We start from the raw sequence: 15,752 nt of genomic DNA, 5'->3' as shown, positions 1-15,752 counted from the left end.
TCATGTCTGTTGATAGCTGCCAAATTTGTTGTTTTTCCTGCACACACATGTGCTGATGAATGATGAACATCAGTAGAAGTAAGTTTTAGGTTTGCCTTTGTGAGTTTCCTTTGCCATGATGCTCCTTTTAGACGGAAACCGTCCACATTTATTTTCCAGATAATTGGTAAAGTTGTGAAAATTAGAAGCTGAGATTACTATTAGTGTTGATCTTGTTAATATTATACATATTTTTGGTGTGTTAAAGTCTAAACATTTTTTTCCATTTCTGTCATGACTGAAAAGAAAGTGTGAAAAAATAAATGCAAATAGTTTTCTTCTTAAATATTAGAATATTTTCCAAAAATATTTAATTTATTATAAAATCATGAGAGAAATACCTTTGTGTTACTTGAACAAGTTTCTGTTAGATGTTTGTGGATGTGATCTGATTTTAGATTGGATTTTACAGAATTTTATACTATAAACTTAGTTGCATTTTACTTGTTGAGAAGTTCTACTCCAGTATCTCATTAATTATTGTAATTATCTTCTAGAGTAAAGCTTCTTGATGATCTTTTACTAATTATCAGTTAAGTTAATATTAATTAATGGATGACATTTAAGTAATTAAGTAGTTGAGTATCTGTTTTTCTCACCTTTTTGGTTGGACAATTAATGTTTTAATATTGAAAATGTTAAATTTTATTGAAAATGCATTATGAATTTTAAAGACAATGCATGTGTGTATTACTATTATTATTATTTATTTTATTTTTTTGTAAAATTAAAATTAAGAAGAAGGAATAATTTTGAAGGTAAAATTGTTTTGTTTTAGATAATTAATGGTTGTTTGTGAAAAAAATTAGTGGCTTATGTTGCATTTTAATTCTTACGAGATGCCAGGATAAATTTAAGTGTAAACCAAAATGATTGTTATAAATTTACTTGTTGAAAATTGATTTTGAGGTAAAAAAAGTTTTTTAACAATATTCCCTTCAGAAGCTACTGGCAGAATTTTGAAATATTTTCACAGAAATCTCTCATGTTGTCTTGATCAGTTTAAAAGCATGGCTGTCAGGGGACAGGGCTCAGTTTTCTCTATATGGCTGTATGGAAAACTTTGAAAACTTCCTCTTTGGAAGTTCTGAAATAATTTCATGCAAACATTCCTTAGGTGACATTCTACCACAGATTCGTCTGGTTTCAAAATAATATGACTGAAATGGCCCTTGGATGACTCTACCATATTCCTTCAAGAAGCATTGATTTAAAAAAAAGTTTGGCTGTCAGTTGGCGGGGCTTCTTTATGTGGCTGTATGGAAAAGTTAAAATGTCTTCTTCACAGATTATTATCCCGACTTTGAAATAATTATATGTAAATGTCCCTTGGATGACCAGATATGGAGATTGTCAGGATCATCCCAATTCATTGACAAAAATCTTCAACTTCTGCTCTGTTTTTGACATTGTTTCACTGAAATGTTTTCTTGGAGGATCGTCCACAAACATGGCCACCAGAAGTGAAAATAGAAATATTTTTCAAACAAAATCGCAACTATACTCTTTTAAGAGTGAGGTGATTACTGAAGATGATGAACATTTCCTCCTAAATTGTTTGTTCAACTTCTGAAATAATTTCGCAGAAATATTTCCTTCAGGGTTGTTAATGTTAATTTTATTCATCAAAGAAAATAACCCCTTAACATGCAAGTTATAACACTCTTTAAATGTCATTTCTCTTAAAGTGATGGTTAATTTTTGGATACTGTTAAATCATTAATATTCTTGGGGGACTAATTTTCGTTGATTTCGTGGTTGAGTCAATCCACAAAATTCAATCCCAACAAACAAGTAAAATTCCTATTCATTTTATGTTCAAAAGTTGAAATCCACGAATTCATATCCCCATGAAATTGCTGTTTTGACCAAAACCACGAAATTTCATGCCCACGAATTTAAACGATTTTACCGTAATTGCCTAGAATGTTCGTTCAGTAACTCTGTACCACTTACGTTAGCATAACATTCTTTCAGTTTATTAAATACATGAAAACCTGAGGTCATAATCACCCTTTTCTGTATGTATATAGTGGTTTGTGCATGTTGAAAAGTAAAAACTTTGCAAATCTTGTCAGAAACCACCGGCCCAGTTTCAAAATACTGTTAAAACTGGATATCTTCAACTCGCTTTAATATCTCAAAATTCCGACTGTGTCGAAGATATTCTCGAGTCCAATCTCAAAAACACAATCACAAAATATATTTAAGTCAAATTTTGGTTAATATCTCGAAGTTGATCCCTTGGAATTGGAGATACCGAGTTTTAACTGTAATTTCTTAGATATTTTCTTGCTACCAAAATTTATCAAGCCACCTGTGAAACTCGAGTGAGCATCCTAAATCTAATGGCATAATTGCCCTCTCAGGTTATGGATATGAATCATATCTGTAATAAAAAGAATGCATTGCTTTTAACCCTTATCATGCTGGACATGATTGATTCTGCCTTTGCGACCAATGTAGATCATGATCAGCCTAAACATCCGTGCAGTCTGATCATGACCTGCACTGTTCGCCATCCCAGTCAGTTTATTTTTGGTATGCACCCATTTTAACAGTTAATGGTACTGTCCAAACTGAAAGATGAACCGGTCCATTTTAGAAATTTAGCAGGGTAAAGGTTAAATTGTAACCTCTCTAGAGGGACTTTAATTGTTTTATTGAATGTTAAGTGGTGATAATTTTACATTTAATTGGAAAGAAAATGTTGACCTTTGTGTTCAGAAGCATTTGTTCTTTGGAGATGTTATTGATAAAAGTTATACTGAATCATTTCTTTTCATACTTTTAGACGGACAGATTGTTAGGAGATTTTGAACAGCAGCGTGATTTGAGTCGCAGAATCTGTTTATATTTTTCAGGCTGATAGATTGTTAGAAGATTTTGAACAGCAGCGTGATTTGAGTCGTACAATCTGTTTATATTTTTCAGGCTGATAGATTGTTAGAAGATTTTGAACAGCAGCGTGATTTGAGTCGCAGAATCTGTTTATATTTTTCAGGCTGATAGATTGTTAGAAGATTTTGAACAGCAGCGTGATTTGAGTTGCAGAATCTGTTTTATTTTTTCAGGCTTACAGATTGTTAGAAGATTTTGAACAGCAGCGTGATTTGAGTTGCAGAATCTGTTTATATTTTTCAGGCTTACAGATTGTTAGAAGATTTTGAACAGCAGCGTGATTTGAGTTGCAGAATCTGTTTATATTTTTCAGGCTTACAGATTGTTAGAAGATTTTGAACAGCAGCGTGATTTGAGTTGCAGAATCTGTTTTATATTTTTCAGGCTTACAGATTGTTAGAAGATTTTGAACAGCAGCGTGATTTGAGTTGCAGAATCTGTTTATATTTTTCAGGCTTACAGATTGTTAGAAGATTTTGAACAGCAGCGTGATTTGAGTTGCAGAATCTGTTTATATTTTTCAGGCTTACAGATTGTTAGAAGATTTTGAACAGCAGCGTGATTTGAGTTGCAGAATCTGTTTATATTTTTCAGGCTTACAGATTGTTAGAAGATTTTGAACAGCAGCGTGATTTGAGTTGCAGAATCTGTTTATATTTTTCAGGCTTACAGATTGTTAGAAGATTTTGAACAGCAGCGTGATTTGAGTTGCAGAATCTGTTTATATTTTTCAGGCTTACAGATTGTTAGAAGATTTTGAATAGCAGCGTGATTTGAGTTGCAGAATCTGTTTTATATTTTTCAGGCTGATAGATTGTTAGAAGATTTTGAACAACAGCGTATTTTGAGTCGCAGAATCTGTTTATATTTTTCAGGCTGATAAATTGTTAGAAGATTTTGAACAACAGTGTATTCTGAGTCGCAGAATCTGTTTATATTTTTCAGGCTGATAGATTGTTAGAAGATTTTGAACAGCAGCATGATTTGAGTTGCAGAATCTGTTTATATTTTTCAGGCTGACAGATTGTTAGAAGATTTTGAACAGCAGCATGATTTGAGTTGCAGAATCTGTTTATATTTTTCAGGCTGATAGATTGTTAGAAGATTTTGAACAGCAGCATGATTTGAGTTGCAGAATCTGTTTATATTTTTCAGGCTTACAGATTGTTAGAAGATTTTGAACAGCAGCATGATTTGAGTTGCAGAATCTGTTTATATTTTTCAGGCTGATAGATTGTTAGAAGATTTTGAACAGCAGCATGATTTGAGTTGCAGAATCTGTTTATATTTTTCAGGCTTACAGATTGTTAGAAGATTTTGAACAGCAGCATGATTTGAGTTGCAGAATCTGTTTATATTTTTCAGGCTGATAGATTGTTAGAAGATTTTGAACAGCAGCATGATTTGAGTTGCAGAATCTGTTTATATTTTTCAGGCTGACAGATTGTTAGAAGATTTTGAACAGCAGCGTGATTTGAGTCGCTGTATAGTGCACATTGACATGGATGCTTTCTATGCTGCTGTGGAGATGAAAGATGATCCAAGTTTGAAAAATAAACCAATGGCTGTTGGTGGTAACTCAATGCTGGTATGTGTTGTGCATGTAACATACAAAGATCTATGTAATTTAGTTTAAAATTTCCTCCAGAGTGATATGAAGACAGTCTTATGTGCAAAACTTCATTTGTTTGTTTGTTTTGGGTTTAACACCATTTTTAGCTCGACTATACGAAGTATGGAGAGCTATCCTACTTGACCCGTCGTCGGCGTCCTTCCGCGTCCGCACTTCGGTTAAAGTTTTGATGCACTTCCTCATTATCTTTCTTATTACTTGATGGATTTGCTTCAAACTTACAATAGTTGTTCCACATCATCCCCTACATCATAGGACACAAGGTGCATAACTCGGGCACCAATATTTCATGAATTATCCCCCCTTTTTACTTAGAATATCAGGTTAAAGTTTTGGTGCACTTTCACTTTATCTCAGTTATTACTTAATGGATTTGATTCAAACTTAAAATAGTTGTTCCACATCATCACCCACATCATATGACACAAGGTGCATAACTCTGGCACCAATTTTTCATGAATTATGCCCCCTTGTTACTTAGAATTTTATGTTATTTTTGATGCATTTTCATTGTATCTGTGTTATTTCACAAGGGATTTGATTCAGACTTAAAATAATTGTTCATCATCACTACCTGCATCATTTGACACAAGGGCATAACTGTGATACCTGTATTTTATGATTTACCCCCCTTTTGTACTTAAAGTTTCAGGTTAAAGTGTTAATGCACTTTCACTTTATCTCTGTTATTACTTGGTGGATTTGCTTCAAACTTAAAATAGTTGTTCCTCATCATCACCCACATCATATGGCAAAAGGGTCATAACTGTGGCAACAACATTTCATGAATTACCCCCCCCCCCCCCCCCTTTATACTTAGAATTTCAGGTTATTTTGGTGCATTTTCAGTAAATATTTGACATATTACTATATGGATTTGATTCAAACTTAAAATAGTTGTTCTACCTTACATAAGGTGCATAACTCTTACACAAATATTATATGCATTATGCCCTCTTTTTGCTTAGTAATTACACTTACATGGTGTTTTGATACACATTATCTTTACCTCTCTTATTACTTAATATTTTTGACACAGACTCAAGCTATTGTGCAATATCTTCATCCACCATTGGTGTCATTAAACACTCCAGTGACAGCTCCAGTTTCCTCAGATGTGCCCAGTTTCACAATCCAGCATCGAAATAGTCGAGCACGCTGTCTCCTGTGACAGCTCTTGTTTTCAACAGTATTTCAGTTATGTAACGGTGGGAAGTTAACCGAACCAGTGTTCTTGGATTCTGTACCAGTACTAACCTTTTCTCCGCAAGTAACAGCCAACTTCCTCACATGAATCAAAGGTGGGGGATAAATGATTTCAGACACAATGTCTTTTATGAAATCATCACGGAGAACATGCGCCTCACCTGAGGATCGAACTCAAGACCCAGGGATCCATAGATGTGCGCTGTCCCTACTGAGCTTAGCAGGCAAAACTTTATACAATATGTTGTCTCATGAAAAGAAATTGTAAGGATCTTTTATGACTGCCTGTGTAAGAAAGGTTTTTCCCAAACACAAGGGACAGGATGGAATGGAGAACAGAACTTTAGCAAGATATTTTATCCAGGCTGTCCCAATGGCCAAGAAAACACATGCTTTCTCATGCTGACATGTCAGATCATTTTTCTTGCCTGCCATTTATTTTATAATGGTAACATTTTCAAAAATAACCGAGATAAAAAATTGCTTTTACACATTGACATTATGATACAACACTAAATTATTACATCAGTATATGAATATATAGCATTGATGATCTTCTACCCAGATTTACTTGTATTTCCCTACCAGATAGGCAAGAATGACTGTTTCTGTATTTAGTGTCACATGTTGAGCTGTTTGAGGGTCACATACTGGCCTGATATTTCTCCAGGGGGAAAAATGTTGGTTTTGTCAAAAAGGAAAAGGTCAACCAAAAATCTTTTCCCCCCAGGGAAGGAAACAACTGGGGGGATTAACTGTCACACTAGTTTTAGGGTATGGTGTAGTGATCCCAAAGGTACTGTATAGCTGGTGATATTCGTGTAGGTTTAATATTCGCTATATCCGTGGTCAACATTGACAGCGCAAAATCTATATACATGTACACATTTCACAAAGGGACACCACTCAGTTACAAACTTTCCTCATTCTTACATTGATACTTCCCCTTACAAATACAAATAAAAATCTCAATTTTATTGAGAAAAAAAAATCAGTATGATAGATGGAGCATAAAAACAGAAACACAATTATAATATATTTTAATGAGTTAATGTTATTTACCAAATACTCCCTTAATCAGTACTTGCTTCGATCCTATAAATGTAGAAATTATGCACAATTTGAAAAATAAAGCTGTGAAAAACATTGTATTGTTATATAGCGGTTATACTTTACAAATAGATTTTTATGCCCCCACTTTGCTGGGTGGGGCATATAGATTTGCCCTTGTCCATCCGTCACTTTCCGAAAATGTTGTGTCGCGCCTAGCTCCAAAAGTATTTGACGTAGAGTCACAAAACTTTACAGGAATGTTGGTCAGCATGTGTTGTTGTGCACCTGGGGTTTCGCGTCCGGATTCATTCAGTTATGTATGAGTTATGGGCCCTGACTTTGTAAAAATTGGTCATTTTAGTGTTGTGTTGCGCCTAGCTCCAAAAGTATTTGACCTAGAGTCACCAAAGTTTACAAGAATGTTTGTCAGCAAGTGCAGTTGTGCACCTAGGGTTTCGCTTCCGGATTCATTCAGTCGTGTAGGAGTTATGGCCCCTGACTTAGTTAAAAATTGGTCATTTTAATTATGTGTCGAGCGTAGCTCCAAAATTATTTGACCTAGAGTCACCAAAGTTTATAGGAATGTTGGTCAGCATGTGCAGTTGTGCACCTGTGGTTTCGCGTCTGGATTCATTCAGTATTGTAGGAGTTATGGCCCCTGACCTAGGAAAAAATTTGTGTTCTTTGTCATATAGTGGGGGCATCTGTGTCCCATGGACACATTTCTAGTTGATAATTGCATCTTGGGTTGTTATACTTTACTTAATACAACCACCGTACTGTATTTAACAAACAACTTTCTATTCATTGTGTTTATAATTATAGCAGTTGCAGAAAAAAAGAGAAGATGTTTTGGTTTTTTAGCTCACCTGAGCCAAAGGCTCAGGGTGAGCTATTGTGACCACTCACCATCCGGCGTCCGTAGTCCGTCGTCCATCGTCCTTAACTTTTACTTTAAACAACATCTCCTCATAAACCGCTAGGCCAATTTCATCCAAACTTCACAGGAATGTTCCTTGAGTGAAGCTCTACAAAAATTGTTCAAAGAATTGAATTCCATGCAGAATTCTGGTTGCCATGGCAACCGAAAGGAAAAACTTTAAAAATCTTCTTCTCAAAAACCAGAAGCCCTAGAGCTTAGATATTTGGTGTGAAGCATTGCCTAGTGGACCTCTACAATGTTTGTGCAAATCATGACCCCGGGTCCGAGGGGTCATATGATTTTACATAGGAAAATCTTAAAAAATCTTCTTCTCAAAAACGAGAAGACCTAGAGCTTAGATATTTGACGTGTAGCATTGCCTAGTGGACCTCTACAAAGTTGGTTCTAATCATGACTCCCGGGATCAAAATTGACCCCGCCCTAGGGGTCACTTGATTTTACAGAGGAAAATCTTCAAAAATTTTCTTAAAATAAACCAGAAGGCCTAGAGCTTAGTTATTTAACATGTAGCATTGCCTAGTGGACCTCTACAAAATTTGTTCAAATCATGACCCCGGGATCAAAATTGACCCGCCTCAGGGGTCACTTGATTTTACGTAGGAAAATCTTCAAAAAATTTCTAAAAATAAACAAGAAGGCCTAGATCTTAGATATTTAACATGTAGCATTGCCTAGTAGACTTCTACAAAATTTGTTCAAATTGACCGGCCCCATGGGGTTACTTGATTGTACATAGAAAAATCTTCAAAATTTTCTAGAAATAAACCAGAAGGCCTAGAGCTTAGATATTTGACATGTAGCATTGCCTAGTGGACCTCTACAAAATTTATTCAAATCTTGACCCCCAGGGTCAAATTGACCCAGCCCCAGGGGTTACTTGATTTTACATAGGAAAATCTTCATAAATTGGCTAAAAATAAACCAGAAGGCCTAGATCTTAGATATTTGATATGTAACATTGCCTAGTAGACTTCTACAAACTTTATTCAAATCATGACCCCCGGGGTAAAATTGGCCCCGCCCCAGGGGTTACTTGATTTTACATCGGAAAATCTTCCAAAAAATTTCTAAAAATCATCAGTTTGACATTTGAAACATGTAGCTCATATTACTCGGGTGAGTGATCCAGGGTCATCATGACCCTATTGTTTTATCCTAGCATTCAGGACTTTCAATATCATTGTTAAAAACCTACAAACTGCATGCAGAGCAATCAAAATAGATAAGTTCTCCGGACAATAACTTTAGAACGCTTGGGCCGAGGATCATGAAACCTAATAGGGAGGTTGATCATGACCAGCAGATGACCTCTATTGATTTTGAGGTCTGTAGGTCAAAGGTCAAGAAAGTTCTGCTTTGACATTGGCTTAGTTCTGTGACAAGGCCATATTGTGGTGGTGTATTCATCATTCCTGTGACAGCTCTAGTTATATTGAATTATATTAGGAATAAATACTCCAGAAATTATCAGATCATATTTCCTAGACGGTTTAATTATAATTATCGGATGACCCCGAGTGATTACGGGTCATCTGACTGTGACCTTGACCTACTGACCTACTTTCTTGTTTTATAAGATACAGCCTTGAAATGGATGACATGCACAGTTTTTCACACCGATCATAAAACTGACGTCCAGTGACCATTCATATGACTTACTGTCTACTTTCTAAATTCCAATATATTTTAGCATCAGTTTGCCATTTTAAATATGTGGCTAATATTACTCAGGTGAGGAATTCAGAGTCATCATGACCCTCTTGTTCATGTTAGATATTCAGTTAATACCAGAATGGGCCGTTATTAATTACATGATTATTCAAAAGTGTAATGCGAAATGTCACTCCAACTCATAATGGCTGCTTAAATGTTTTATACATGTGATGTAAAAAGGGTAGAATGTTTCGTAGCATGGTGAGAGGTGAAGGATGGTAATCATAAAGAATTTATTACAGTAAATAACAATGTTTTCCAAGCATGATAAATACCTTACCTGTTGTACTGTTAATTTCAAATTATTATTTTTCATTTCAGTCCACATCAAATTACCATGCGAGAAAGTTTGGTGTACGAGCAGCTATGCCAGGTTTTATTGCTAGAAAACTGTGCCCTGAACTTGTTATTGTCCCATTGAACTTTGAGAAGTACACCACTGTCAGTAAACAGGTGAAAGCTATAATATCTGAGTATGATCCAAACTTCTGTCCAATGTCTTTAGATGAGGCATATTTGGACCTGACGGAGCATTTAGAAAAAAGACAGGGTATATCTGTGGAAGAAAGAACTTTCATTTGTAGAGATTCCAGTTATACAGATTCCAGGGCCCATTGTAAATGTGACTTGAATGAAACAGTAAGGAATTATGTGAATCAGGCTATTCCGTTGGATGATTTATGCTTGGACGACTTTTTCACAAAAACAAGCCATTTTCAAGTTATGAAAGAGACCGAAAATGATGCTAATTCAGGTAGAACAGAGAGTAATGAAAAAGCAGGGAGGAGTGTTGTGTGCCTGAAATGTAAGAAAGTATTGCCTCCCTTTAAATTTGTGACCTTCGGCTTAAGTGATGAAGATACGGTGAATGAGTTGAGGACAAGAATTGAGCAGAAGACCAGTCTCACAGCTAGTGCAGGTAAATTCGTCATCAGGGGGTAAAGAATTTTAAACTTTTTTGTGAACACATTGAGTTCAGGTTCTATATGAGCTATTCATTAACTAGATTTTTTTTTTCCAAATCCTAGCTTGCATAGCATTATAGTCTGTTAACATTGTAAATACAGAACCAGAGCTGAAACCAGACTGAAATGGACAAATGCAGTACTTTTTTAGCTCACCAGATGCTGTTCTAGATTTATTCAAATAGCTGTCATTTACTGCATACTTGTGTCATCAAAGTTAATAGTAGAAAAAAAAAACTTGAACAGACTTGGATGTAAGTTCACCAAATTGGACTTTAGCATCCTTACATAGAGCTCTCTTAGATTTGTTCAGTTGGTTCAACTTCATTGCCAGTAGAGCTGTGTGAAATTTTTATTACCTATAAATAGCTTCTTCCCACAAATAACATGTTTGGAATTCACTGAATTTTGTTTTCAGCATCCTTGCATTGACTGTACTATCCTAGCATGGATGGGTGGATTTCGTTTCTCATAAAAAATGGTGCTAATGTTATGTGTGTATTGGTAAAATATTACTCAAATATTTGTTTTAACTTTCAGGTATTGCACCAAACATGATGTTAGCTAAAGTGTGTTCAGATAAAAACAAGCCAAATGGCCAATTTAAGATACAGGCTAACAGAGAAGATGTGATGTGTTTTATAAAAGATCTACCAACCAGAAAGGTACGCAGCTTTTAAGAACCTTTTTAGCTCACCTGAGCCAAAGGCTCATGGTGAGCTATTGTGACCGCTCAATGTCCGTCGTGCAGTGTGCGTCGTGTGTCCGTCAACATTTTCTAAAAAAATCTTCTTCTTGAAAACCGCTGGGCAGAATTACACCAAACTTCACAGGAATGATCCTTGGGTGGCCCCCTTTCACAATTTTTCAAAGAATTGAATTCCATGCAGAACTCTGGTTGCCATGGCAACCGAAACGAAAAACTTTAAAAACCTTGTCCAAAACCACAGGGTCTAGGGCTTTGATATCTGGTGTGTAGCATCATCTAGTTGTCTGCTACCAAAATTGTTCAAATTATCCCCCTAGGGTCAAATATGGCCCCGCCCCGGGGGTCACATGGTTTATATAGACTTATATAGGGAAAACTTTGAAAATCTTCTTGTACAAAACCGCATGGCCTAGGGCTTTGATATTTGGTATGTAGCATCATCTAGTGGTCCTCTACCAAAATTATTCAAATTATCCCTCTAGGGTCAAATATGGCCCCGCCCCGGGGGTCCCAAGTTTTACATAGACTTATATATGAAAAAAAGTTTAAAAATCTTCTTGTCTGAAACCACAACACTTAGACCTTTGATATTTGGTTTGTAGCATTGTCTTATGGTCCTCAACCAAAATTGTTCAAATTGTACCCCTGGGGTGAAAAGAGGCCCTGCCGTGGGGGTCCTAAGTTTTATATAGACTTATATAGGAAAAAACTTTAAAAATCTTCTTGTCTGAAACCATACGACCTATGCTTTTGATATTTGGCATGATGCATTGTCTAGTAGTCCTCTACAAAAATTGTTCAAATTATGCCCCTGGAGTTAAAACAGGCCCCGCCCTGGGGTCACTTAGTTACTATGTGAGTAATATAGGAAAAATGCTTAAAAAATCATTTGATCCTATTTCCAAGACTGTTTAATTATAATTACCTGATGACTGCAAGTAAAATGATGTCACTTGACTGTGACCTTGACCTATTGACCTACTTTCTTGTTTTTTAAGATACAGCCTTGAAATTTTGATGACATACACAGTTTTGCACACCAATCGTAAAACTGAATTTCATTGACCATGAATGTGACTTACTGACTTTCTTAATTTTTTATCATCAGTTTGATCTTTGAAACATGTAGCTCATATTACTCAGGTGAGCGATCTAGGGTCATCATGACCCTCTTGTTTATTATACACCCGTCTCTGAAAGAGCGAGGCATATTATGTGAAATCCCGTGGCTGGCTGGCGGGCGGCCTCCAAAAGTATGTCCGCTCTCCAAGTCAAATAGGTTTCATCCAATCTTCCCCAAACTTAGTGACAATGTCTGTGAGCATAATATCTTGGCCAGGTTCGATAACCAGCAAAATCCCATCAGGCACTCTTGGATTATGGCCCTTGAATTACTAGAAAAAACTGCAAATTTAGCCTTGTCTGCTCTCTAAGTCAAACAATTTTCATATGATCTTTCACAAACTTACAGATAATGTTTGTAGGCATAATATCTCAGCCAAGTTCAGTAACGAGCCAAATCGCCCCAGGGAAGTTTGGATTATGGTCCTTGAATTACTTGAAATCTGCGAATTTAGCCTTGTCTGCTCTTTTAAGTCGTACAGTTTTCATCCGATCTTCACCAAACTTGCTTACAACATTTGTGGGCATAATATCTTGGCCAAGTTTGATAACCAGCCAACTTGCTCCAGACACATCTATGCAGTCTTGATCATGGCCTACACTGTTTGCTATTCAGTCAGTAAATTTTCAGAGAACACACCTTTGAATAATAAGTGGTACTGCCCAAATTAAATGATGGATCAGTCCATTTTAGAAATATAGCAGGGTAAATGCAATCAATGTATTTCATGTCCAAATAAAAAATACTACACAAAGTTATCATATTAAGTCCCCAACAAGGAAAAGCATAGATACTGTTTTGCTCTTGTTATTATGTTGGTCCATTGATAGAATGTTTGGTTTTGGATTTACAACTGAACAACCCTTATGTCTCTCATGATCAGATCTTGTAGGATTATTGTTTATGTTTGATAGAAGACACCTTTCATTCTGAGGTCAGAATGTTAAAGGATAAGGTCACAGTTGTGTGCAGACTGAAAATTGTGTCTGATCAATAACTAGAGAATGATTCAGTCAATTGCTGCCAAACTTTGTAGGATGATTGCCTATGGACAGTAGTTGACCCCTTTGTTTTTGAGCAGTAGCTGAAACTTCAGACTGAAAACAGTTTCAGCTCACTTGGGGTCCTCATCCACCATCAAAGCTGGAAAGTTGCCATATGACTTATAATTGTGTCGGTATGATATTGAACCCAACAAAACCAAAAATACTAATAGAAAGGTTCTTCTTAAATTTATCAGTATTGCTTTAGTGTAGACAGTCATAAATCAGCATTTTCTGAACCAGTCCTTTATTTCAGGAAATAAATAACAGGTATTTATATATTTAAACAAAAGTTTTCTTTTTCATGCCCCCCTTCGAAGATAACTCAAGAACGCTTGAGCCTAGGATCATGAAAGTTGATATGGAGGATGGTCATGACTAGCAGATGACCCCTATTGATTTTGAGGTCAGTCAGTCAAAGGTCACAGTGACCTGGAACAGTTAAACGGTTTCCTGATGATACCTCAAGAACGTTTGAGCCTAGGATCATGAAAGTTGATATGGAGGTTGGTCATGACCAGCAGATGACCCCTAATAATTTTGAGGTCAGTAGATCAAAGGTCACAGTGACCCAGAACAGTTAAACAGTTTCCGAAAGGTAACTCAAGAACTCTTTGGTCTAGGATCATGAAAGGTGATATGGAGGTTGGTCATGACCAGCAGAGACAACCGCTTTGAGTGCGGGAGGTCGTGGGTTCTATCCCCGGCAGCGTCATACCAAAGACGTAAAAAATGGTACTAGTAGCTTCCTCGCTCGGCGCTCAGCATTAAAAGGGTAGTGCTAGGACTGGTCAGCCGGGTGTCAGTATAATGTGACTGGGTGGGGTAACGTCACGTGTCTACGGCGTGATATTCCAGTGAGGCAGCACTATGAAGTTGGGCATTGTGCTCACTGATACAAGTAGACACCGTCATTTATGACTGAAAAATTGTTGAAAAAGACGTTAAACCCGAACACACACACACACACACACTTGACCAGCAGATGACGCCTATTGATTTTGTGGGCACTAGGTCAAAGGTCAAGGTGAAAGTGACTTGGAACAGTTAAACCGTTTCTGGACGATAAATTGAGAATGCATGGGCCTAGGATCACGAAATTTGATAAGTAGGACCAGCAGATGACCCCATTGATTTTGAGGTCATTAAGCCAAAGGCCATGTCAAAGTGACCCAGAACAGTTAACCGTTTCAGGACGATTACTGTAGAGCACTTTGGCTTAAGATCACGAAACTTTATAGGGAGGTTGATCATGACCAGCAGATGACCCCTACTGATTTTGAGGTCAGTAGGTCAAAGGTCAAGGTCACATTGACCAAGAATAGTACAACTTTTGTGTACATTGCCCAAATAATTTCTGTTCCTTGTGCAATTACTGAATGCATCAAGGTGGGTAGGGCATTTTGTGTTCTACAAGCTCTTGTTTACATGTGATTTCATCCGATAATCCTAATGTTGAAACATAAGTAATTTTTTAGTCAGTGAAAATATTTCATTGATTTGTTATAATTATACCTTCAGATCAGTGGTATTGGCAAAGTGAGTGAGGCTATGTTGAATGCTGTTGGAGTGTACACATGTACAGATCTATATGAGAAACGGGGACTGTTATACCATCTCTACTCACAGATTTCTTTCAACTATTTCATGAGAATATGTCTGGGGATTGGCTCAACAACTGTAGAAAGGTATACAGGGCTTCTTTCCAATGTTTTATTTGGTTGTGGTTGGGTATCTTGGCTTATATATACCAAATATTTGAGTTTAGGTTTATCTGTAGATGTAGAAAGTTGTTGAAACTTTCCCTGCCAGATTTGCGGAACATGTAGAGATCGATAATTATTCAATGTTGAAAAGTGATATTGAGTTAAAGTTATCGTGATCGATTTATTTTGCAAGAACAAATGTACTTTCAGTTGGATTCGCACCACAACCTTAAAAACATGCAAAAAATTCCTCAGTAGGGTATTTCTGTAGTCATTTTGTTAAGCCTTCAATTAAACTGTTACCAGTCATCTCTTTCTCATAGAAAAAGTTTCTCTTTCATTCAGTCCTCTTACTTACAGAATTAAACTTTTTTATGCCCGGCTTTCCTTGAGGCTATATTGCTTTGCTTGCGTAACTTAGTCTGTCCAACAGTTGATAGACACCACCTTCTGATTAGTAACTTGAGCACTCTTTCGTCTTCAGTGATCAAACTTCATAAGATGATTGCATGTGTCCAATATATGAGCCCTAACATTTTTAGGGTCAGTTGGTTGAAGGTCAAGGTCAAACCGACTTTGTACTGAAAACAGTTTCTAGCGTTATATGTTAAGGTCATACTGGGATTTCAGAATGAAAATCATTCAGCACAATAACTTGGGAACCCTTTGGCCTAGATTTGTCAAACATAGGATGAATGCATGTGGTCAGATGATCTCT

At 36.5% G+C, this 15,752-nt stretch overlaps 1 protein-coding gene across 1 annotated transcript in view; it reads left to right on the top strand.

Annotated features, from left to right (window-relative positions):
* LOC123523023 (DNA polymerase kappa-like) overlaps nt 1–15,752 on the top strand; it is a 94,293-nt gene that overhangs the window by 27,045 nt on the left and 51,496 nt on the right. Inside the window, exons 5-8 of the mRNA XM_045300606.2 lie at nt 4,376–4,528; nt 9,810–10,407; nt 10,994–11,118; nt 14,850–15,016. Of these exons, the coding sequence (XP_045156541.2) occupies nt 4,376–4,528; nt 9,810–10,407; nt 10,994–11,118; nt 14,850–15,016 (1,043 nt within the window). The remainder of the gene's footprint in view (nt 1–4,375; nt 4,529–9,809; nt 10,408–10,993; nt 11,119–14,849; nt 15,017–15,752) is intronic.

Source organism: Mercenaria mercenaria, chromosome 8 (genome assembly GCF_021730395.1).
Source record: "Mercenaria mercenaria strain notata chromosome 8, MADL_Memer_1, whole genome shotgun sequence".
In the NCBI taxonomy this organism is placed as follows: Eukaryota; Metazoa; Mollusca; class Bivalvia; order Venerida; family Veneridae; genus Mercenaria; species Mercenaria mercenaria.
The sequence above is the reverse complement of the archived record's forward strand: the minus strand, read 5'-3'. Positions and strand labels throughout refer to the sequence as shown.